Source organism: Ambystoma mexicanum, chromosome 3p (assembly GCF_040938575.1).
Source record: "Ambystoma mexicanum isolate Mex_15411 chromosome 3p, UKY_AmexF1_1, whole genome shotgun sequence".
Lineage (NCBI taxonomy): Eukaryota > Metazoa > Chordata > Amphibia > Caudata > Ambystomatidae > Ambystoma > Ambystoma mexicanum.
Window position 1 is genome coordinate 41,670,401 of NC_090925.1, and position 27,665 is coordinate 41,698,065.

At 40.2% G+C, this 27,665-nt stretch overlaps 1 protein-coding gene across 1 annotated transcript in view; it reads right to left on the reverse strand.

Annotated features, from left to right (window-relative positions):
- LOC138580116 (uncharacterized) overlaps positions 1–26,419 on the reverse strand; it is a 119,731-nt gene extending 93,312 nt beyond the window's left edge. Inside the window, exons 1-2 of the mRNA XM_069650393.1 lie at positions 25,959–26,419; positions 3,403–3,498 (exon numbers count right to left, since the gene is read on the reverse strand). Of these exons, the coding sequence (XP_069506494.1) occupies positions 3,403–3,498; positions 25,959–26,360 (498 nt within the window). The 5' untranslated portion in view covers positions 26,361–26,419. The remainder of the gene's footprint in view (positions 1–3,402; positions 3,499–25,958) is intronic.
- Between the last annotated feature and the right edge of the window lie 1,246 nt (positions 26,420–27,665).

A 27,665-nucleotide genomic window follows, 5' to 3' on the forward strand; every position in this document is an offset into this window, starting at 1 on the left:
GCCAAATTTAACAAACAGACACAATCGAACTGCACTTGGTGCAAAAAGGAGGAAGCAGACCTAATACACATGATGTGGGAATGCACCAAAACAAAGACACTCTGGGGAAAGGTGAAACAAGCATGTGAGAAAGCAGGCATGACCAAGTATAAATGGACGCCAGAGGAGTGCTTACTGGGAACCTACCCTAGATTGGCCAAGATAAAACACTTAACCAGACTTATGGACATAACATGCATTTTAACCAAACGGTCCATAGCCATGTCCTGGAAAAAAACAGCCGGACCGCAATACAAAGCATGGCATGGAGAAATGATAAGATGGCTCCCGGCTGAGACCAAGGCCTGGGAAGAAAGCGTGGCCAGATCAACTGAAGAGTCCAGCGGAGCCTTGGAAGCATGGAAGGAACTCATTGGACATATGCTTCTCCCGTCGGATGACAAGCCCCCCTGAAACAGCGGCTAGCATGGATATGCCTGAGAGATATAAAGGATGGCTAGAGGAAAGCCACCAAGAGACACCACAGACCTCTGGGAAGCTTCCCCCTCACACCCTGTTAACAAAATGAATGCTTCCCCACAACACCCCTACCCCTCAGTGAAGTGATGAACCACACAAGAGGACACCATAAGGAGACGGTTGTTATCGTTAGTTAAAGTTGAAATTAAATCAAATATATCTTGGTTTGCATGAGAATAAGGCACAATATGGAAATATGTAAAAGACTTTATTAAAAATGCCAATAAACAAATTTTTAAACAAACATAGCATGCATACTGGCCAAAAGAACTATCGCAATGGCCTGGAAGAAACCTGCGGGTCCTCAATATAGACTATGGCAAAAAGAGACTGAGCGATGGGTTCTAGCTGAGACCAAGGCATGGGAGGACTGTGTGGCTGGGTCCACAGATGACTCCAGCATGACACTTGAGGCATGGAAGGAACTCACTAGAAATATGTTCCACCCTTCGGATGATATGCCCCCCTGAACTAAGCCCACTTTCGGCTACTACAAGAACTAGATGAGATGGAGGATTGATGGTTGAGATAATCACATGGGAACCGCTCCCCACTGAAGTTACCGAGCAGATCCCCCTCCCCCACACCCACCTCCCCTTGAGACTGGCGACACCACAGGAAGAGAACTAAAGTAGGAGACAGTTATTGTTGTTTGAACAATGTTAATGTTATGTTAAACACATTGCTATCGCAAGAATTGTAAGGCAAATGATTCATGTGTATGAAAACTAAAGAAAATGCCAATAAACAAATTTAAAAATAAAAAATAAATAACACGAACAGGAAGAGATGGTTAAGTGTGAGAAAAATGGCACTCACGCATTCTAAAAAGGGAGGGAAAGACAAGGTTATTCACAATCGAGCAGCACCAACAAGTAAGTAGGCAGGGCAATATAAAAAACGTTACTACAATGTGGATTCAATTCAATAGGCCTGGGCCAATGTCTGTGCTTCAGAGTCTTTGCAGAGGATCACACAGTTCAGAGTAGTTTGCGGTTAAGTCTTTGCCAAGAGTTTGAAACGAAGTTGGTCAGAAGAAAAGTTACTTAAAAGAGTAGAGAAGGACAAGCCCTCGGATTGGCAAAAGATTTAAAACACTTTCACCGTGGTCGGATGGGACGAACAACGAGGTTTGTACAGTACCTTAGAAGAAGAAGAATGCTGTAGCTGAGGCAGAAGTTCCTGGTAGATCCTGCAGTCTCACGGTTCCTGAAGCGATTGTCGGACTGACACGTAGAAGGAAGACTGGAGGGTCCTGCACTGCCCAGGGAAGAAACCAGCAGCAGAGCAAAGCAACAAATAAAAGGTGCGCTCCTTAAAACCCAAACAGGGTCCGGTCCTCCTGGCTATCCGGTTCACTGTAGTGATGCAGAGCAAATTCGACCAGGGAAGGGAGGCCTTGCTTGGTGTTTGGCGAACTAGTTGGTCCCACTAGCTCAAGGGAGTAAGATTCCCTGCAGATCCTCTCTGTCGTCGAAGTGTAGGAGTTTCGGACCTGCAGCAGGGCTTCGCCGGGAGGTTCAGTAGTTGCAGCAGTCCTCTTCCTTCAGCTTTTCTTCGGTTCTCCCGATCCAGTGGCGACTCTGCCTTCCAAGTCCCAGAGACCTGCTTTTTATGCAGTGTTTCCCCCATTCCCACAACCTGGCTGTCAATCGCACAGCAGGGTGGCTGTCCTGGCCGGACAGTCACCTAGCCAATCAGATCATAGTGCGACTTGGGTCTCCAAGGAGACCATGTGCAGGGGGCCTAAAACCCATCCCTCACATTCAGCCCACCCAGACACTTAGGCCGCCTTAAGGAGGGCTTCTGTGCAGAAGCCCGCCAAAGTACGGCGAACAAAGGAACCAAACCTAGTTTGGCGCGCAGAGTAAAACACGAGAAAGACCTTTACAAAAATAAATTGCGAATAAACCCAACCGGAACCAAATAAAAGAAAATGGGGTCCAGTGGATTAAAGTTTGAGGCTACTAACTTAGCCTAAAACAGTACCAAGGCTATTTTAATAGACTGCATTAGGAAAAATATGGTAGATACCACTACCACCAGCCAAATTTTAAAGAAAGGGAAACGAAATAATGTTCCATGAGAAACAGACAAAATTTGATAACTAGTAACCCTTTCCAGTACTCTATGGAAGATAGTTTGTACTGGGTCTGTGAATTTAAAAAGACTAATAAAGTCAATGGCAACTTTACATGTTCTGGGAGACAGTAGTCAGTCCCAGAAAATGGAGTTTGAAGTGGGAAGTCTGAAAAAGACAACCCTGTGTCACTGCACTAAAGGTACTTCGTGACACATAGTAAAAAGATGATGCCTATGGAGTAGGTGAGGCTCCACAGTCCATGAGCACAAAAAGGTAAAACACACACAGCAAAACACATGTAAGAGTGGGAAAAAAAGCTCACACTCTTACCAGGTGAACAACATAAATCCTAGAAATCCAGCAAAGCTGCTGAGGGACTCAGTAGGTAAGGAAAATTAGTCATTCTGGAGAATTCTCCCTAACACAGTGGAAACACTGTAGTGACAGCACATTCTATCACCCTGTGTAAGCACTGTAGTGACAGCACTTTCTGTCACCATGTCGAAGCACTGTAGTGACAGCACATACCTTTAATGTTTGCTGCTGAATAACACTTGTGCCTACTGGCCCAAAACGGATGAGTTGCACATTCCCATACCACGTCATTCCATACCATATTGCACTATAGGATCGCGGGCCATTGCTTCCCATCCAGATCCATGACCCCCAGTGAGAATGAGGGATGCCCCGGGCAGGACATTGATGTCAATGTTATTTCACACCCAGAATTCAAGTCATGATCAGATGTTTCAAAGGTATCCAAAGGGAAGATGTAGAAAGATGTTGAAACTCGTTCATACCTTAAACTCTGATATCGTTTGTTGGTCAATGGCTTTACACCTCGCCACAGTGTTCATTTCTTTCCGCAGAGCCTCAAGTTTCTTACTGCATTCCAACTGCAAGAAAAAAAAAACAAAGTAAGGCACTATAGCATTTTTTAACACATTAGCAACCAGTACCTGATCTCAGCTCTCGGTCAATACCCCAAGGCGAATATTATGCATCCAGTTCTTTACTTAAAACTTTGAGCCGCAAACAATTTGTCCTGTGCTATATCGCACCTTTGAACCCAATATGATATTTCAGGAGTAGTGTAGCTTCCAGTTCCATTGTCCAATCTTGAGTCTCTAGGTCTTATGACTTCACATCATGTCCTAGACTCCTCCTCTTTCATTGCTGATCCTTCAGCGAGTTAAACGTTTTTTTCTTTTCTCTTGGGTCCTTTTTTCAAGCCTTGTAGTGCATAGTAAAGCATGAGAGCAAGGTGTTAGCCGTTTACAACTTACTTGCACGCTCCATGGCATTTTGCTTCCATTTGAAGTCAGAAAAGGAGCACAAAACATTTCCGCCATCCATTATAAATGTTGTCTGCAAAGCATTACTTGCAGGTGGCATTTATATCTTTTACAAAACGGATAGTAAAAGTGATGTGACCTTTGTGACGTGCTGGAGAAAGGAGCCTGACAAAGGACTGGCATGTTTACAACAATCTTTATTGAAATAATAATGAAAAATCTTCTCTTTTCTCTAAGGGGTTTTCCCTACCTAACTAAAGAAGAACTTGAGTGCTCGTCGTCAGGGTGGTTGTCAAACTCAATATGTCCGTCCTCTGTCCAAACAAAACTACTCTAGCCTTAGCACTAACAAAAGGCATTAACATAAATGGCTCCAGGAGAACGACTCCCTTCTCCTGGTGCAATGGCATCAGACTTAGGGGTGTATTTGAATTGTCTCTGGAAATAGTTCAAGTTCTGCACTTGTAGAGAACGCCAGGAGAATTACTCCCTTCTCCTGATCCAACAGTTCAACAACTGCCTTCGCCTCCTGGCTGACTCTGTCAGCCACCAAGCTGCTGTTTGTAACATTTTGCTTTAGTTTCTGATTCAACAATTTAGGTGAAAGAACCAGGAGAATGACTCCCTTCTCCTGGTTCAGTTGGTTCAGCAGTTGGCTAACCTTGGATTGTTTCCTGCAACAATTTTTATCAACCTTAGCACTTCTTGCAAGGCTTCTCTTAGGGCTTGCTTAAAAGTCAAACACTCCTTTTGTTTCCAACACACAGTTCATTCTTGACTTTCTTTCCCATCTTCTTCTCTGTGAAAACAAGGGGAACTATTTCCGTAGTGTCCTTGATTTCATCTAACACTCTGACAAAGGACATTTCTCTCATGGCATGCTCTAGCCTGAATGTCTCTTTTGATGATAGTGTTCTTCTCTTTCAATCTCTTTGACACAACAACTGAGAAGAGGACGATCACTAGTGATGTAATCTTCACACTGATACTCCCATCCCAACTCTGTAGAGGAGGGAGATTACTCCTGAGTCTTTCTTTCCTTTAAATACTCTTAATATAATTACTGAAACAAGGGAGATTACTCTCAATGTCTTCTTTACATGCAATACTTCCGGCACAAGTACTCAGACGAGGGAGATTACATTTAGTATTCCTAAAAATATAAGAAGTCTGCAAGTAAAGCTGACAGCCTCATAGAGTTCCTACAGCTGTTACTCATGAGAGTGAGGGTACCCAAAGGGAATGATATGTGTGACTGCACAATAGTTCAGAGATTGACAGTGCAAACATATTGTGCACACTGGTGGTTGAAATGGAGGTACACATCGATACATAAGGCAAGTAAATTATTGGAAGGGTTGAGTGATTTCACAGTCATAACAGGGGTAAAAGAACAGGCCACACAAAACAATAACGATGTTAAAAGACTGGTACAGGAGATGTTGTGGGGAGATCTGCACCCAACAGGACTTCTATGGTGTTCAATTCCAGGTTGAATCCAGAATGGGTGAATTCAAGGCTGGAGTGGAATGAGGCAAACCCGAAGAAATCCAATGAAGGATTGAGGCGGCCCTGGAAAAATACAGAAAACATTACAACAAGCGTATAAGTAAACACACAACTTTGACCTGGGAGACCTAGTGAGGCTAAAATGGGGATTGCCAGTGGATTACAGGACATATAGATTCTCGAAACCCTTAAAAGTGGTAAAGGTATTGCACAATGCGGGCAGGCCAGAAAGGGGCGCTGCGTGGAATGTCATCAGAGTGGTCTAATGAGACCATATTAACCGAGGCAGCTCACCAAGCCTACTGGTAACACCCAACGCCCAAGTTAATTGCACGAGCAAAGGGAGGGTTAATTAACGTGTCTGGCATTGCCGTTACTGGCAACGCCATTCCGCTGCCGCACTTAGGGCCTGATTCACAGAAGTGTTTTATAATGGCGCAATCCCATAGGAAAACGCTCTGTGACTCAGGGCCGTAATATTAGCATTAACACCCACGAAAAAATCACACAGCGGTTAAAATAAATGTTTAAATAAAAAACGAAATACTAACTTACCTTTGGTCCTGTGATGCCACTTCCATGTCAGCGAGTGCGTTTTCAGTATTAATTATGGTGATGTAATCATCATTGAGCGCAGGCTTTCTCTCATGAAAGTGACATGTCTCAAAGGGCAAAGTGACAAAGTGAAGTTAGTTTTTCTTTTTTATGAACATTCGTTCGATCCCTTAGCAGACACGTGTTTCTTTTCATGTTTTTTAAAGGCAGCGTGGGAAGGAGTGGGGGCACGCGAGATACAAGGCGAGGGACGCAAAGCACTTGGGAAGCTCTGAAACCCGTGCTTAAAACCAGTGAATACAGCTTGCGTTCTGAGCTCCCTGATGGCTAGCGCCTCTGCCTACGGCGCAAAGAATTCTGAACAGACGAGTTGGAAAGAAAGAAGCAGGACGTGGCAAGGGGACACAGGCTTGCGGAAATTCCCATAGGATGTGGAAGTATGCCGGAAGGCGTGTAAGAATATGGCAAAATACATTGACAAGGTAGTGATGATAGTGTAGCAGAGGGAGTGGCCGCGGAGGCCACGGAGAAAGGAAGTGAGAGAAAAGAGTAGTGTGAAGGCATCATGAAGCAATACACAGATAACAGATTAAGTTCACTATCAAATGGTTTATTAAATCAAATAGATAGAAGGCCTAACCTGCCCTGTACTACAGTGGGAGTTCCCTACCTGAACGAAACTAAGAAAAGTCTGAGTCAAAGAGTTCAACTTAAAAGTCTGTCTGTATTCAAAACCTATGCTTGCCCTCACAACTAAAGCTAAAGAATAAAATAAATGGTGATCAATGTAAAGTTCTGAGCTTCCTCTTCAGCTCTCCTTCCCCAAGTTCAAGAAAGTTCCACAAATAGTCTCAAGATTTACCTTGTTCAAGTTCAAACTGTTCCACAAACTCCTCAAGGATCCCTTCCCCAAGTTCAAGCCAATAATAGGTTAACTGATCAATTATTTTCACCATTCTCTTCTTCCCCTCCCCTGCCTACTCTGGTAAGAGTTATCGTTTTCTCTCTAAAAGTGTATTTCTTGGTGGACAATTGAAATATGCAGAGATATGGGTCTACATTTTTCACAATGATGGGTTTACTTCTGGTCATAATTTGTCCTGCAGAGACTGGCAGCATGAGAAGCATCTTCTGTGATCCAAATGGCACGTCCCATGATCAAAGGCTGGGTGATGTCATTCCCAGTGATGTCATCATTACACTAATCACTAAACTACTGATCTAATGATGTGAAATATCCTGAAGTGACTCTTTGTTAGACGGAAAGTGCAAATGCAGTGTGTGTGATTGGATATTGACACAAACATCGACTCAGGTCCAGGTCATGGGTCTGTCACCTCAAGCGGCAGGGAACAGAGCACAGAAAGACTGGGGGTTCCCCTCAGCCATTCATGGAACATCTGCGCTGGAAAGGTTGAGATACAGGGAAACCCAGGGGTCTACACTGAGTCTACGGATGTCCTTGTTTTTTAAGGTTCTGCATCCCTGTAGCTGGCTCTATGTTCCTGATGCCCCTGACACTGGGGCTATTGAGAGAAGCCCTATGAGTGCTGTCATTCAGAGGATGAGTTTGATGGTCACGGGAAATGACTGCATCCTTCTCTCACAAACATAAGCGGGAAGGCAGGATCCATCAAGACAAGGTAAGCTCCGGTCAATATTATTGGTACTTGTATCAAACAGCATCGTTGATATCTCTGCAAAGACCAGGCACTTTGCCAAGGCCATCAGTTGGAACTTGATTGCAAAAGATGTGAGCTTGCAAACACTTTCAAGGGGTCAGTTCTATGCGCCATCAGATCTTTTTGTGTGGGCAAGTTGCAATATATATTGTGAACCTGATTGGGAATGTGAACAAAAGGTCATCCAGTTTGTGGTATGTTTCCTCTCTCAGAATAAAAATGGAAACTTAACTTGGGCTCATTGTCCAATCCGCCAAAGTGGAAAATGTGGTTGTGCCTTGGGGCATTTTCTAGGCAGTGCTGGGGCAGGCAACACCACGAGAACACAAACACATGGTATTAGACCAGCATGACATTTCCATCCCGGCGTGAATCGAAACCGTTCAATCCTATCACCATCTTGAAATTAATACAACATGCATTGAAATGAGAAGACATGCATTGTGATGACTATAACATGTATTGACATGAGTATAACATACATTGAAATTCAACAAATAAGACATGCATTGAAATTAATAGGACATGCATTGAACTAAATATAACATTGATTGAAATGAATTTGACACACGTTGAAGTGAATACAACATGCACTGAAATTAATATGACACCCACTGAAATGAATATGACACCCATTGGAATCAATAGGACATGCATTAAAATGAATAGGACATGCATTGGAATGAATAAGAGATGCATTGGAATTAATAGGACATGCATTGGAATGAATAAGAGATGCATTGAAATGAATAGGACATGCATTGAAATGAATAGGACATGCATTGGAATGAATAGGACATGCATTGAAATGAATAAGAGATGCATTGGATTGAATAAGAGATGCATTGGAATGAATAAGAGATGCATTGGAATGAATAGGACATGCATTGGAATGAATAAGAGATGCATTGGAATGAATAAGTGATGCATTGGAATGAATAAGAGATGCATTGGAATGAATAGGACATGCATTGGAATGAATAGGAGATGCATTGAAATGAATAAGAGAAGCATTGAAATGAATAGGACATGCATTGGAATGAATAAGTGATGCATTGAAATGAATAGAACATGCATTGGAATCAATAGGACATGCATTGGAATGAATAGGACATGCATTTAAATGAATAGGACATGCATTGGAATGAATAAGAGATGCATTGAAATGAATAAGAGAAGCATTGAAATGAATAGGACATGCATTGAAATGAATAAGAGATGCATTGGAATGAATAAGAGATGCATTGAAATGAATAAGAGATGCATTGGAATGAATAAGAGATGCATTGAAATGAATAGGACATGCATTGGAATGAATAGGAGATGCATTGAAATGAATAAGAGAAGCATTGAAATGAATAGGACATGCATTGGAATGAATAAGAGATGCATTGAAATGAATAAGAGAAGCATTGAAATGAATAGGACATGCATTGAAATGAATAAGAGATGCATTGGAATGAATAAGAGATGCATTGAAATGAATAAGAGATGCATTGGAATGAATAAGAGATGCATTGGAATGAATAAGAGATGCATTGAAATGAATAAGAGATGCATTGGAATGAATAAGAGATGCATTGAAATGAATAGGACATGCATTGAAATGAATAAGAGATGCATTGGAATGAATAAGAGATGCATTGAAATGAATAAGAGATGCATTGGAATGAATAAGAGATGCATTGAAATGAATAGGACATGCATTGGAATGAATAGGAGATGCATTGGAATGAATAAGAGATGCATTGAAATGAATAGGACATGCATTGAAATGAATAAGAGATGCATTGGAATGAATAAGAGATGCATTGGAATGAATAAGAGATGCATTGGAATGAATAGGACATGCATTGAAATGAATAGGACATGCATTGGAATGAATAGGACATGCATTTAAATGAATAGGACATGCATTGGAATGAATAAGAGATGCATTGAAATGAATAGGACATGCATTTAAATGAATAGGACATGCATTGGAATGAATAAGAGATGCATTTAAATGAATAGGACATGCATTGGAATGAATAAGAGATGCATTGAAATGATTAAGAGATGCATTGAAATGAATAGCACATGCATTGGAATGAATAAGAGATGCATTGGAATGGATAAGAGATGCATTGAAATGAATAGAACATGCATTGGAATGAATAGGACATGCATTGGAATGAATAAGAGATGCATTGCAATGAATAAGAGATGCATTGAAATGAATATGAGATGCATTGGAATGAATAAGAGATGCATTGAAATGAATAGAACATGCATTGGAATGAATAGGACATGCATTGGAATGAATAGGACATGCATTGGAATGAATAAGAGATGCATTGCAATGAATAAGAGATGAATTGGAATGAATAAGAGATGCATTGGAATGAATAAGAGATGCATTGAAATGAATAAGAGATGCATTGGAATGAATAAGAGATGCACTGAAATGAATAGGAAATGCATTGGAATGAATAAGAGATGCATTGGAATGAATAAGAGATGCATTGGAATGAATAGGACATGCATTTAAATGAATAAGTGATGCATTGGAATGAATAAGAGATGCATTGAAATGAATAAGAGATGCATTGGAATGAATAAGAGATGCATTGAAATGAATAAGAGATGCATTGAAATTAATAGGACATACATTGGAATGAATAGGACATGCATTTAAATGAATAGGACATGCATTGGAATGAATAAGAGATGCATTGGGATGAATAAGAGATGCATTGAAATGAATAGGAAATGCATTGGAATGAATAAGAGATTCATTGAAATGAATAGGAGATGCATTGGAATGAATATGAGATGCATTGAAATGAACAGGACATGCATTGGAATGAATAAGATATGCATTGGAATGAATAAGAGATCCATTGAAATGAATAAGAGATGCATTGGAATGAATAAGAGATGCATTGAAATGAATAGGAGATGCATTGACATTAATAGGACATACATTGGAATGAATAAGAGATGCATTGAAATGAATAGGACATGCATTGGAATGATAAGAGATGCATTGGGATGAATAAGAGATGCATTGGGATGAATAAGAGATGCATTGGAATGAATAAGATATGCATTGGAATGAATAAGAGATCCATTGAAATGAATAAGAGATGCATTGGAATGAATAAGAGATGCATTGAAATGAATAGGAGATGCATTGACATTAATAGGACATACATTTGAATGAATAAGAGATGCATTGAAATGAATAGGAAATGCATTGGAATGAATAAGAGATGCATTGAAATGAATAGGGGATGCATTGAAATGAATAGGACATGCATTTAAATGAATAGGACATGCATTGAAATGAATAAGAGATGCATTGGAATGAATAAGAGATGCATTGAAATGAATAGGACATGCATTTAAATGAATAGGACATGCATTGAAATGAATAAGAGATGCATTGGAATGAATAAGAGATGCATTGAAATGAATAGGACATGCATTTAAATGAATAGGACATGCATTGAAATGAATAAGAGATGCATTGGAATGAATAAGAGATGCATTGGAATGAATAAGAGATGCATTGGAATGAATAAGAGATGCATTGGAATGAATAAGAGATGCATTGAAATGAATAGGACATGCATTTAAATGAATAGGACATGCATTGAAATGAATAAGAGATGCATTGGAATGAATAAGAGATGCATTGAAATGAATAGGACATGCATTTAAATGAATAGGACATGCATTGAAATGAATAGGAGATGCATTGGAATGAATATGAGACGCATTGGAATGAATAGGACATGCATTGAAATTAATAAGAGGTGCATTGAAATGAATAGGAGATGCATTGGAATGAATATGAGATGCATTGAAATGAACAGGACATGCATTGGAATGAATAAGATATGCATTGGAATGAATAAGAGATCCATTGAAATGAATAAGAGATGCATTGGAATGAATAAGAGATGCATTGAAATGAATAGGAGATGCATTGACATTAATAGGACATACATTGGAATGAATAAGAGATGCATTGAAATGAATAGGACATGCATTGGAATGATAAGAGATGCATTGGGATGAATAAGAGATGCATTGGGATGAATAAGAGATGCATTGGAATGAATAAGATATGCATTGGAATGAATAAGAGATCCATTGAAATGAATAAGAGATGCATTGGAATGAATAAGAGATGCATTGAAATGAATAGGAGATGCATTGACATTAATAGGACATACATTGGAATGAATAAGAGATGCATTGAAATGAATAGGAAATGCATTGGAATGAATAAGAGATGCATTGAAATTAATAGGGGATGCATTGAAATGAATAGGACATGCATTTAAATGAATAGGACATGCATTGAAATGAATAAGAGATGCATTGGAATGAATAAGAGATGCATTGAAATGAATAGGACATGCATTTAAATGAATAGGACATGCATTGAAATGAATAAGAGATGCATTGGAATGAATAAGAGATGCATTGAAATGAATAGGACATGCATTTAAATGAATAGGACATGCATTGAAATGAATAAGAGATGCATTGGAATGAATAAGAGATGCATTGGAATGAATAAGAGATGCATTGGAATGAATAAGAGATGCATTGAAATGAATAGGACATGCATTTAAATGAATAGGACATGCATTGAAATGAATAAGAGATGCATTGGAATGAATAAGAGATGCATTGAAATGAATAGGACATGCATTTAAATGAATAGGATATGCATTGAAATGAATAGGAGATGCATTGGAATGAATATGAGACACATTGGAATGAATAGGACATGCATTGAAATTAATAAGAGGTGCATTGGAATGAATAAGAGATGCATTGGAATGAATAGGACATGCATTGGAATGAATAATAGATGCATTGGAATGAATAAGAGATGCATTGGAATGAATATGAGATGCATTGGAATGAATAGGACATGCATTGAAATGAATAAGACATGCATTGAAATGAATAGGAGATGCATTGGAATGAATATGAGACGCATTGGAATGAATAGGACATGCATTGAAATTAATAAGAGGTGCATTGGAATGAATAAGAGATGCATTGGAATGAATAAGAGACGCATTGAAATGAATAGGACATGCATTTAAATGAATAGGACATGCATTGAAATGAATAAGAGATGCATTGGAATGAATAAGAGATGCATTGAAATGAATAGGACATGCATTTAAATGAATAGGACATGCATTGAAATGAATAAGAGATGCATTGGAATGAATAAGAGATGCATTGAAATGAATAGGACATGCATTTAAATGAATAGGACATGCATTGGAATGAATAAGAGATGCATTGAAATGAATAGGACATGCATTTAAATGAATAGGACATGCATTGAAATGAATAAGAGATGCATTGGAATGAATAAGAGATGCATTGAAATGAATAGGACATGCATTGAAATGAATAAGAGATGCATTGGAATGAATAAGAGATGCATTGAAATGAATAAGAGATGCATTGGAATGAATAAGAGATGCATTGAAATGAATAGGACATGCATTGGAATGAATAGGAGATGCATTGAAATGAATAAGAGAAGCATTGAAATGAATGGGACATGCATTGGAATGAATAAGAGATGCATTGGAATGAATAGGACATGCATTGAAATGAATAGGACATGCATTGGAATGAATAGGAGATGCATTTAAATGAATAGGACATGCATTGGAATGAATAAGAGATGCATTGAAATGAATAGGACATGCATTTAAATGAATAGGACATGCATTGGAATGAATAAGAGATGCATTTAAATGAATAGGACATGCATTGGAATGAATAAGAGATGCATTGAAATGATTAAGAGATGCATTGAAATGAATAGCACATGCATTGGAATGAATAAGAGATGCATTGCAATGAATAAGAGATGCATTGCCATGAATAAGAGATGCATTGAAATGAATAGAACATGCATTGGAATGAATAGGACATGCATTGGAATGAATAAGAGATGCATTGCAATGAATAAGAGATGCATTGAAATGAATATGAGATGCATTGGAATGAATAAGAGATGCATTGAAATGAATAGAACATGCATTGGAATGAATAGGACATGCATTGGAATGAATAGGACATGCATTGGAATGAATAAGAGATGCATTGCAATGAATAAGAGATGAATTGGAATGAATAAGAGATGCATTGGAATGAATAAGAGATGCATTGAAATGAATAAGAGATGCATTGGAATGAATAAGAGATGCACTGAAATGAATAGGAAATGCATTGGAATGAATAAGAGATGCATTGGAATGAATAAGAGATGCATTGGAATGAATAGGACATGCATTTAAATGAATAAGTGATGCATTGGAATGAATAAGAGATGCATTGAAATGAATAAGAGATGCATTGGAATGAATAAGAGATGCATTGAAATGAATAAGAGATGCATTGAAATTAATAGGACATACATTGGAATGAATAGGACATGCATTTAAATGAATAGGACATGCATTGGAATGAATAAGAGATGCATTGGGATGAATAAGAGATGCATTGAAATGAATAGGAGATGCATTGGAATGAATATGAGATGCATTGAAATGAACAGGACATGCATTGGAATGAATAAGAGATGCATTGGAATGAATACGAGATCCATTGAAATGAATAAGAGATGCATTGGAATGAATAAGAGATGCATTGAAATGAATAGGAGATGCATTGACATTAATAGGACATACATTGGAATGAATAAGAGATGCATTGAAATGAATAGGACATGCATTGGAATGATAAGAGATGCATTGGGATGAATAAGAGATGCATTGGGATGAATAAGAGATGCATTGGAATGAATAAGATATGCATTGGAATGAATAAGAGATCCATTGAAATGAATAAGAGATGCATTGGAATGAATAAGAGATGCATTGAAATGAATAGGAGATGCATTGACATTAATAGGACATACATTGGAATGAATAAGAGATGCATTGAAATGAATAGGAAATGCATTGGAATGAATAAGAGATGCATTGAAATGAATAGGGGATGCATTGAAATGAATAGGACATGCATTTAAATGAATAGGACATGCATTGAAATGAATAAGAGATGCATTGGAATGAATAAGAGATGCATTGAAATGAATAGGACATGCATTTAAATGAATAGGACATGCATTGAAATGAATAAGAGATGCATTGGAATGAATAAGAGATGCATTGAAATGAATAGGACATGCATTTAAATGAATAGGACATGCATTGAAATGAATAAGAGATGCATTGGAATGAATAAGAGATGCATTGGAATGAATAAGAGATGCATTGGAATGAATAAGAGATGCATTGGAATGAATAAGAGATGCATTGAAATGAATAGGACATGCATTTAAACGAATAGGACATGCATTGAAATGAATAAGAGATGCATTGGAATGAATAAGAGATGCATTGAAATGAATAGGACATGCATTTAAATGAATAGGACATGCATTGAAATGAATAGGAGATGCATTGGAATGAATATGAGACGCATTGGAATGAATAGGACATGCATTGAAATTAATAAGAGGTGCATTGAAATGAATAGGAGATGCATTGGAATGAATATGAGATGCATTGAAATGAACAGGACATGCATTGGAATGAATAAGATATGCATTGGAATGAATAAGAGATCCATTGAAATGAATAAGAGATGCATTGGAATGAATAAGAGATGCATTGAAATGAATAGGAGATACATTGGAATGAATATGAGATGCATTGAAATGAACAGGACATGCATTGGAATGAATAAGATATGCATTGGAATGAATAAGAGATCCATTGAAATGAATAAGAGATGCATTGGAATGAATAAGAGATGCATTGAAATGAATAGGAGATGCATTGACATTAATAGGACATACATTGGAATGAATAAGAGATGCATTGAAATGAATAGGACATGCATTGGAATGATAAGAGATGCATTGGGATGAATAAGAGATGCATTGGGATGAATAAGAGATGCATTGGAATGAATAAGATATGCATTGGAATGAATAAGAGATCCATTGAAATGAATAAGAGATGCATTGGAATGAATAAGAGATGCATTGAAATGAATAGGAGATGCATTGACATTAATAGGACATACATTGGAATGAATAAGAGATGCATTGAAATGAATAGGAAATGCATTGGAATGAATAAGAGATGCATTGAAATGAATAAGGGATGCATTGAAATGAATAGGACATGCATTTAAATGAATAGGACATGCATTGAAATGAATAAGAGATGCATTGGAATGAATAAGAGATGCATTGAAATGAATAGGACATGCATTTAAATGAATAGGACATGCATTGAAATGAATAAGAGATGCATTGGAATGAATAAGAGATGCATTGAAATGAATAGGACATGCATTTAAATGAATAGGACATGCATTGAAATGAATAAGAGATGCATTGGAATGAATAAGAGATGCATTGAAATGAATAGGACATGCATTTAAATGAATAGGACATGCATTGAAATGAATAAGAGATGCATTGGAATGAATAGGACATGCATTTAAATGAATAGGACATGCATTGAAATGAATAAGAGATGCATTGGAATGAATAAGAGATGCATTGAAATGAATAGGACATGCATTTAAATGAATAGGACATGCATTGAAATGAATAGGAGATGCATTGGAATGAATATGAGACGCATTGGAATGAATAGGACATGCATTGAAATTAATAAGAGGTGCATTGAAATGAATAGGAGATGCATTGGAATGAATATGAGACGCATTGGAATGAATAGGACATGCATTGAAATTAATAAGAGGTGCATTGGAATGAATAAGAGATGCATTGGAATGAATAGGACATGCATTGGAATGAATAAGAGATGCACTGGAATGAATAAGAGATGCATTGGAATGAATATGAGATGCATTGGAATGAATAGGACATGCATTGAAATGAATAAGACATGCATTGAAATGAATAGGAGATGCATTGGAATGAATATGAGACGCATTGGAATGAATAGGACATGCATTGAAATTAATAAGAGGTGCATTGGAATGAATAAGAGATGCATTGGAATGAATAAGAGATGCATTGAAATGAATAGGAGATGCATTGGAATGAATAGGAGATGCATTGAAATTAATAGGACATACATTGGAATGAATAGGACATGCATTTAAATGAATAGGACATGCATTGGAATGAATAAGAGATGCATTGGGATGAATAAGAGATGCATTGAAATGAATAGGAAATGCATTGGAATGAATAAGAGATTCATTGCAATGAATAGGAGATGCATTGGAATGAATATGAGATGCATTGAAATGAACAGGACATGCATTGGAATGAATAAGATATGCATTGGAATGAATAAGAGATCCATTGAAATGAATAAGAGATGCATTGGAATGAATAAGAGATGCATTGAAATGAATAGGAGATGCATTGACATTAATAGGACATACATTGGAATGAATAAGAGATGCATTGAAATGAATAGGACATGCATTGGAATGATAAGAGATGCATTGGGATGAATAAGAGATGCATTGGGATGAATAAGAGATGCATTGGAATGAATAAGATATGCATTGGAATGAATAAGAGATCCATTGAAATGAATAAGAGATGCATTGGAATGAATAAGAGATGCATTGAAATGAATAGGAGATGCATTGACATTAATAGGACATACATTGGAATGAATAAGAGATGCATTGAAATGAATAGGAAATGCATTGGAATGAATAAGAGATGCATTGAAATGAATAGGGGATGCATTGAAATGAATAGGACATGCATTTAAATGAATAGGACATGCATTGAAATGAATAAGAGATGCATTGGAATGAATAAGAGATGCATTGAAATGAATAGGACATGCATTTAAATGAATAGGACATGCATTGAAATGAATAAGAGATGCATTGGAATGAATAAGAGATGCATTGAAATGAATAGGACATGCATTTAAATGAATAGGACATGCATTGAAATGAATAAGAGATGCATTGGAATGAATAAGAGATGCATTGGAATGAATAAGAGATGCATTGGAATGAATAAGAGATGCATTGGAATGAATAAGAGATGCATTGAAATGAATAGGACATGCATTTAAATGAATAGGACATGCATTGAAATGAATAAGAGATGCATTGGAATGAATAAGAGATGCATTGAAATGAATAGGACATGCATTTAAATGAATAGGACATGCATTGAAATGAATAGGAGATGCATTGGAATGAATATGAGACGCATTGGAATGAATAGGACATGCATTGTAATTAATAAGAGGTGCATTGGAATGAATAAGAGATGCATTGGAATGAATAGGACATGCATTGGAATGAATAAGAGATGCATTGGAATGAATAAGAGATGCATTGGAATGAATATGAGATGCATTGGAATGAATAGGACATGCATTGAAATGAATAAGACATGCATTGAAATGAATAGGAGATGCATTGGAATGAATATGAGACGCATTGGAATGAATAGGACATGCATTGAAATTAATAAGAGGTGCATTGAAATGAATAAGAGATGCATTGGAATGAATAAGAGATGCATTGAAATGAATAGGACATGCATTTAAATGAATAGGACATGCATTGAAATGAATAAGAGATGCATTGGAATGAATAAGAGATGCATTGAAATGAATAGGACATGCATTTAAATGAATAGGACATGCATTGAAATTAATAGGAGATGCATTGGAATGAATATGAGATGCATTGGAATGAATAGGACATGCATTGAAATGAATAAGAGATGCATTGGAATGAATAAGAGATGCACTGGAATGAATAAGAGATGCATTGGAATGAATAAGAGATGCATTGAAATGAATAGGACATGCATTTAAATGAATAGGACATGCATTGAAATGAATAAGAGATGCATTGGAATGAATAAGAGATGCATTGAAATGAATAAGAGATGCATTGGAATGAATAAGAGATGCATTGAAATGAATAGGAGATGCATTGAAATGAATAGGACATGCATTGAAATGAATAGGACATGCATTGGAATGAATAAGAGATGCATTGGAATGAATAGGACATGCATTGAAATGAATAAGAGATGCATTGGAATGAATAAGAGATGCATTGAAATGAATAAGAGATGCATTGGAATGAATAAGAGATGCATTGGAATGAATAAGAGATGCATTGAAATGAATAGGAGATGCATTGAAATGAATAGGACATGCATTGGAATGAATAAGAGATGCATTGGAATGAATAGGAGATGCATTGAAATGAATAGGACATGCATTGGAATGAATAAGAGATGCATAGGAATGAATAGGACATGCATTGAAATGAATAAGAGATGCATTGGAATGAATAAGGGATGCATTGAAATGAATAAGAGATGAATTGGAATGAATAAGAGATGCATTGAAATGAATAAGAGATGCATTGGAATGAATAAGAGATGCATTGAAATGAATAGGACGTGCATTTAAATGAATAGGACATGCATTGAAATGAATAAGAGATGCATTGGAATGAATAAGAGATGCATTGAAATGAATAAGAGATGCATTGGAATGAATAAGGGATGCATTGAAATGAATAGGACATGCATTTAAATGAATAGGACATGCATTGAAATGAATAAGAGATGCATTGGAATGAATAAGAGATGCATTGAAATGAATAAGAGATGCATTGGAATGAATAAGAGATGCATTGAAATGAATAGGAGATGCATTGAAATGAATAGGACATGCATTGGAATGAATAAGAGATGCATTGGAATGAATAGGACATGCATTGAAATGAATAAGAGATGCATTGGAATGAATAAGAGATGCATTGAAATGAATAAGAGATTCATTGGAATGAATAAGAGAGGCATTGAATTGAATAGGAGATGCATTGAAATGAATAGGCCATGCATTGGAATGAATAAGAGATGCATTGGAATGAATAGGAGATGCATTGAAATGAATAGGACATGCATTGGAATGAATAAGAGATACATTGGAATGAATAGGACATGCATTGAAATGAATAAGAGATGCATTGGAATGAATAAGAGATGCATTGAAATGAATAAGAGATGCATTGGAATGAATAAGAGATGCATTGGAATGAATAAGAGATGCATTGAAATGAATAAGAGATGCATTGGAATGAATAAGAGATGCATTGAAATGAATAGGAGATGCATTGAAATGAATAGGACATGCATTGGAATGAATAAGAGATGCATTGGAATGAATAGGACATGCATTGAAATGAATAAGAGATGCATTGGAATGAATAAGATATGCTTTGGGATGAATAAGAGATGCATTGGAATGAATAAGAGATGCATTGAAATGAATAGGACATGCATTTAAATGAATAGGACATGCATTGAAATGAATAAGAGATGCATTGGAATGAATAAGAGATGCATTGGAATGAATAAGAGATGCATTGAAATGAATAGGAGATGCATTGAAATGAATAGGACATGCATTGGAATGAATAAGAGATGCATTGAAATGAATAGGACATGCATTGAAATGAATAAGAGATGCATTGGATTGAATAAGGGGTGCATTGGAATGAATAAGAGATGCATTTGAATGAATAAGAGATGCATTGGGATGAATAAGAGATGCATTGGAATGAATAAGAGATGCATTGGAATGAATAAGAGATGCATTGAAATGAATAGGACATGCATTGGAATGAATAAGAGATGCATTGGAATGAATAAGAGATGCATTGAAATGAATAGGACATGCATTGAAATGAATAAGAGATGCATTGGATTGAATAAGGGATGCATTGGAATGAATAAGAGATGCATTGGAATGAATAAGAGATGCAATGGGATGAATAAGAGATGCATTGGGATGAATAAGAGATGCATTGGAATGAATAAGAGATGCATTGAAATGAATAAGAGATGCATTGGAATGAATAAGAGAAATGAATAGGACATGCAATGGAATGAATATGAAACCCATCAAAATGAATATGACACACATCAAAATGAATATGACACACATTGAAATGAATGTAACATGTATTGAAATTAATATAACATTCATTAGAATGAATAAGACATTACCTCCAAGTCCATCTTCCCCATCCTAGTACTTACCTTGGAGTACGTTGCATGCTCACTGGAACTCATTTTTTTGCAAGCTGGCCTCCTCTGGCCCCTTCCCTCCCAGGAGGTATGACCTCCCAACCAAACAGCCCACGGCAGTTCTTTCATTCCTGCCGGAACTGGTGGATCCCCTCTGTGCTGGGCAGGAGGGGCAACGGCTGGCGGCCTTCACTCGGAGACTCCTATGCAGGGCTTGGAGGTTGCTCGGGTGTAAGGATACCTGCTGTGTCCCCTGCAGGGCTTTGGGGTCTGGTGGATAGAGTCCGGTAGCCAAGGGCAAGCAGGGTGTGCCCGCCAGCCTCCAGGAGTTGGCCGTTCTTCTGGGTTAGGGCCCGGGTATTCCATGCCCCGCCCTGAGCATCGGTAAGTGGGTGGGAGCAGGTGGCAGAGCCTCCTGGTCTCCCACAGTGGCCATCGAGCTTCTGTTTTAAGTGTACCTTTACTTGAATGATTGGTTGATCATGGCCGAGGCCCATTTATGACTTATCTATCGGGTCCTGCGCAGGTGGGGTTTCATGTTCAATCTTCCGAAATCTCACTTGTCCATTTCTTAGACCCTACAGTTCATCAGCGTGCAGTTCTGCTCCAGGGAAGGACTGGTTCGGCTCCCACTGGACAGAGCCTCCCAGCTACAGTGTTTGTTGTGGACTGTTTTGGACAGGGATTGGGCTTCGGCCAGGGAATTATATCTCATGGGGCACATGGCTTCTTGCATTTTTGTGGTCACCTGGGTGCTGCTGCACTTGAGGCCGTTGGTGCATCATCTTCTGTTTCATTGTGAACCAGCATTCGTTCAGTTCAACTGTCTGATCCCGGTGACGTCTCCCCACCGGAAAGATGTGCCCTTATACCTGAGCTTGACAATCATTCTTACCACAAACGCCAAGCAGCCTGGGCTGGGGGCAACTCTCCTGGATCTAACTCCTCAGGCGAGATGGTCTCTTCAAGACCAGGAGAGGTCTTCCAATTGGAAGGAGTTGCCTGGCGTTCTAAGGGCTTTGGTGGTCTTCATGTCTTCAATCCAGGGAAAGGATGTTCTGGTTCAGACAGACAACACCTCGGCTCTGGCTTACATCAACCATCAGGGGAGTACGGGGTCCCGCTCCCTGGAGGATCTGGCTTTGTCCATTGGGACCTGGGCCGTGGCACACCTGGTCTCCTTGAGAGCGGTCCATGTCCAAGGGCTGAACAATGTGACTGCGGACCAGCTAAGCAGGGTGTTTTCGGCCTCAGGGGAGATGTCTCTCAACCTCCCCGGTTTTGCTCGAGGACTCTATCCCTCGGGTGCTGGGGGGTGGACGCTCTTTCCTTCTCTTGACCCCCGGAGCTTCTTTATGCCTTTCCTCCAATTCTCCCTGATTCCGCAGGTCATCAGCACAATCAGGTCATCTATGGGGGTGTTTATCCTTGTGGTTCTTTACTGGCATTGGCGGGTGTGATTTCCGGGGCCTTCTGGAGATGCGGTTAGCTCCTCCTTGGGTGTTGCCCAGATGGCTGTTTCCATTGCAGGTATTCAATGTCCCCCTTCTCCTCTCTCATCCGTTGGGGGGTCTGGAAACTGACAGGAGGGATCTCAGGCGTTAGACCATTTAGCTGCAGTGGCTCGGACCATCCAGAGGGTGCGTCAGTCCTCTACACTAAAGTCCTCTGACAGTCATTGGGCTAATTTTTTGGCTTAGTGTTCCCCAAAGGGTGTACTGGCACTGGAGTGTGGCCTCCCATACATTTTGCAATTTCTTCATGAAGCGGTGGAGAAGAGGTTGGCGGTCTCTACTCCCCGTTCTCAGTGGGTGACCATTTGGGTTTTCCGGGTTTCCTGGTCCCCTCCGGTAGGGGGTGGGGGCTCTGGTCTCCAGGCTCTTGAAAGGGGTAACAGATTCTTGTCCTTTGGGCCCCGTTGTGGATCCCTGAGGAACCTTCCTTTGGTCCTGTCCATATTGCAGTAGCCTCCATTTTAGACCGTGGTGAGGTGGAGCTGAAATGGTTGACGCTGAAGACTACCTTCCTGATTGCCATTACTTCAGCTCGGCATTTGGGGGAAATCGGGGAGCCTCTTGTGTAGGCCTCTGTTTCTGGTGGTCCAGGAGGAGGCTCTGGTGCTACGCTGTGACCACACAATTGGGCCCAAGGTTGCTTCTTAGTTCCATCGAACTCAGGAGGTGCTCCGCTCAGCTTTCTTTCCTGCTCCCCAGGAGGTTTGGCATTGTCTGGATATCAAGCGGGTGGTCTTACATTATCTTACACGGGTTTATCCTGGATAACTCGCAGTTTGTTGTTGTTTGAAAAAGTATAGATTTTCCACGCTTGTTGCGTTTCATGATAAGTGCAGGTTTATTTATCAATTGTAGTGTGAGCTCATGGTCCCAATTGTGGTCAGCCGACACGTGTTTCGACCTTGTGGGACTTTATCAAGGCTAATTGTAGATTTGTCTTGCCCCCTATGGGGTACTGAGTTGGTTCGCGATATATCCTTTGTGATACAGCTGTGCTCATCATATGGCCCTGGGATCAGGAGTGTTTGTGGCGTAGAGTCGTGCCTGGTCTGTCCCAGAGTGAGTCCTTTCGTCTCACTGATCAGGGGGAGATGGCTGTGGTCACCAGGCTTCCACTCCAACGATTAGCCGGTGGATTAAATATTTGATTCTGCAGGCCTATGAGTCTGCAAACCTCTGTAATGCATGGTTGGCCCAGGGTGGCCGCATCCTGGGCACGCCTGAGGGGGGTACCTTTGTTGGACATTTGCCAAGCTGCCACATGGGGTACACATAACACATTAATTCGGCATTACCAGCTCAATGTTGAGGGGTCCGGCCTACTTCCTTAGTGTGTGTGTTCTGAGGGTGTGTCTGCTTGAAGTGGTGGCAGGAGTCATGGTAGGCATGCCTTTTTCTTTTTGCTGTATCTTTAATAAATTGGTGCGCGGTGGGTTTCGCCTTACCCTTGGTGTCTGTCTTTTGTGGTGGGCATGGGCGTCCTTCCTGTTTCTGCTTTGGTACAACTCAAAGGTAAGTACTTGGACCAGGAAGAGGGATGTGGAGGTAATGCTCGGATGACTTACCGGTAATCTTCATTACTCCTAGTCCTACTCTTCCTCACCCCAGTATGGACTCCCCTTCCTTCCCTCCCTTTGGTTAAAGGATCCCATGCCTGGGCTTTGGATTACTGCCTTGGGCTGGTTGGTTGGGAGGTTATACCTCCTGGGAGGGGAGGGACAGCCAGCTTGAAAAGAAAAGAGTTCCGGTGAGCACGGAACATACTCAAAGGTAAGTACGGGGACGAGGAAGAGTAGGGACTAGGAGTAATGAAGATTACTAGTAAGTTATCCGTTCATGCATTGAGATGAATAGGGCATGCATTGAAATAAATATGACACCCACTGAAATGAAAGTAACATCTCCATTGCTTCAGCAGGAATGGGTTGCACCACCCATGCTCCCCCGCTCCCTCACTCTGTGGGGCAGAGTTAGATTTCTGTTGGTTTCCTCCTTTTAGACATCTTCCTGCTGACCCATATTGCTGAATGTCTATGGGAATCCGTATGAGGCCGCACGCGGCATTAGTTTGTCAAATGTGTTGCTGCCAGCTGTAGCAAAGAGCCAACACTGAAAAGGGTTAAACAAATGCCTACATGAATGCTTGGGAATGAAGTCCCCTTATCAGTTTAGGTAAATAGAGGGCCTGGAACTAAGAAGATTGCTGTATGTGGGAGAGTGATGTCAGAGTGATTGGGCAAAACAAAAGAAGTAATGGCTGGAAGGTTTAGAATTAATCATAACCTCTGGCATTGCTCTGGGCAACGCTCCAGACCATCGTTCTTAGCCTGCCAAGCCATTGCAAAAGGGGAAAGACCATATGCAAATCAGGCTTGGTTCCACCCCCAGAAGGACACTCCTGCCGGAACTACTTGGTCACCGCCCTTCTACAGAAGACCACAAGCATCCCAGACATGTTTCAGCCTCATTGAGCATCATCAGTGAGGAGTAGCTTGGGTCTATAGGGCCAGCTGGCAGGGGACTCACTTCTGGGCATAAGCGTCCCACTCGGGCAGACAAAGCAAAAACAAAGAGTTGAGGGCTGAAACATGAGTGAGTGGGGTCATGAGTGGAATGTGTGTGGAACATTCTGACCCTGGTCTTCCACCCAAGGCGGTTGGACAGATGTAGCTTAGGTGGGGGGCACTGGTGGGTCCTTCTCCTTTACACGGGCTTAAGATGTAATAGAAGGTGTAATTTTATAAAGCCACTTACATGGCTGGAGACCCTGCTTTACAACACAAATTACATTATCTTTAGAGCTGTTCTTTATTTATTTTATGTATTGGACATTTGTATGGTGTCTATACACAAGTGTTTCCAGGCGCCAAGTTCCGGGTTCTGCAAGTTCAGCTACTTTATTCCTATGGGGGTCGTTCTCTTCTTCGGCGATCCGCTGCTCATTGTATGTTCTTGCCTGGCAAGTTCCTATTGTTGCCAGTAGATAGAGAGTCAATACTGGCAGCAGCCCTCTGAAGCGTCCCTCCTAGGGCACAGCCTCCATTGCTACACCCCTCATCCCAGAAGAGCAGGCGAGGTGTCAAGGGAGTGGGAGGCCATCAGGAGAGTCGAGGCTCTTTATACATCAATACCGCTGACATGTGCCTAATTTGCAGCCCATCAAGAGTGGGCAATGATGAGCAGGGGGCACAGAGGGAGGCGTATAGAACATAAAATCCCAGGTGAGCAACCCACTGGAGACTTCATCCAGCACAGTCAATAATTGTAACATGTTGTATTGTACTGAAATGACCGCAGCATTCATAGAATCCTCTTTCCTTGATGGGTTAAGAAAGTTCCTTATTCGTTTATAGAAGCAAGGCTTGAATTCGTGGCCATTCGTGAGGCTGTCCTAGAAGAGCCATTTAGGAAAATATGATCCAAACCTGATATTGCCAACGTCTCGCTGACTTACTCTGCGGGAGTGATACCACATAAAGTGGAGAACACAAAACATTTCGGATGTAAATAATCAAGGGATAGCCAGGATGGGACATAGATGAAAAGAGTTGGGCAATCCTGACCACTCACTGCATGAGTAAGAGGCGTTCCCCATTAGATGACCTCACACCAGCATACATTTCACCGTAATCAATGTCCTTCAGAGGACATTAAGATGCATTTCTCATGAAAGCTTTACCTCACCTTGTACTTTTCTGACGCTTCTTCAATAGGGACCATAGTGTGGCCCCGGTGCTCCTGTGACATGTGGCAGATCACGCACACCGCCTTCTGGTCCACCTCGCAGAAGAGTTTGAGTTTTTCTTTGTGCCGCTCACATACGTCCCTAGGGTCTCTAGGTTCAGTGTCAAACTTCTGGACTATCTCCACCAGGTTTGCGAGATGCAGGTTCTTGGCGAGGTCGGTCTTTGTGCATTCCTTCCTGCACTGGGGGCAGGCTAGCGCCCCACCTCCCCTGTCCCAGGACAGGGTGATGCAGGCCCTGCAGTAGCTGTGCCCACACTCGATGGTCACGGGGTCAGTGAAATATTCCAGGCACACAGGGCAGGAGACCTCACTCTGGAGGTCTGCCACAGCTGCGGCCATGGCGAGTTCTGCAGCGGCCTCCTCTGCCCCGATCACTGGTGTGCACTTCCTTGTTTCACTTTCACAGGCTTTAAAGTTCCAGACAGGGGCAGGAGGGGCCTGGAACGGTCACCAGAGCAACTCATGACATGTCTTTTTGCAACCTTCCTCTTACACATGGCAATGACCAATAGGCAGGGCAGAGTGTTGTGTGTTGCCAGCAGTGCTGTTGTGGAATAGAGACAGGTCTTACTGGTTTGGCTGGCTCCTGAAATGCCTCCCAGTGGATAAAGTGCAGTGGGGGCAAGGGGCGGGGGGCGGGGGGAGGATAGGGCTGTGTGCACCTGCACAATGGGTAACTCAGTTTAGCGCTCTGGCAGAAGAGGCGTCGTAGTGCCAAGCGACGCCTTACATAATACTCTTTAGGATAAACATGACTTTGAACATAAAATACTGGCAATTAATTTGAATTAAGCACACATCATGCTAAGAAATAGTTGTTTTCCTTTCCAAAGCATCTGAAATCATTCTATTGACCATCTGAAATGTAGAGTAATGAGGAACATGAATTATTTTCGGTGAAAATGCATTTTTTTTAACATCAAAACATTTGAAGAGCCAGCAAATCAGCACCACTTTTCCTTTCTGGCTTTCTCTCTTTCCTTCAACCTTTAGTTGTTTCTTTCTGTCTTTCTTTCCTTCTGTTTTTTTTTCTTTTTTCATCTCATGGAACTGTTATCTCGTTTTGTGGGCGCACACAGACATTTTACAGTATACCATAGGCCGGGGGTCGCTACTTACTGTTGGCTCGTTGGACTGATCTGGATGACCTTTTCTAACAAAACTCCCACTCCAGCTCCAAACTGGACATTTTGGGGAAAATTCATTGAACAATTCAAAAGTTATTAACACACTACAAAAAGCTGTTTTCGGGCTACCCCCAAACAATGTCCCATAGAGAAAAAGGTGCATCTTTTGAACACCCGAAACACGAAAACCACTGGACAGATTTGCACCAAATAAGCAACACCTTGCGCACAATTGACTGTACATATTGGGGTGAAGGAGGTGCTACCTCGGCCCATGAAAACGTTTATATATCTCCGATAGTGCATTGCAGTACTGTGGCTTTTTACAAATGAAAAGCTGCCTTTTTTCCCCTCGATGAAAGATAGTTCCTCAGTACTCCCGATGGGAGTCTAAAAAGAAAAATGCTCAAAGTTATATTTGGAGGAGGGAAAAGGGTGGTTTTACATCAGGGTAGGTGGGAGGGTGGAAAGAGGACCACATGTGTAGTGCGAGGGTTATGAGTGGGTAGGGGAGCAC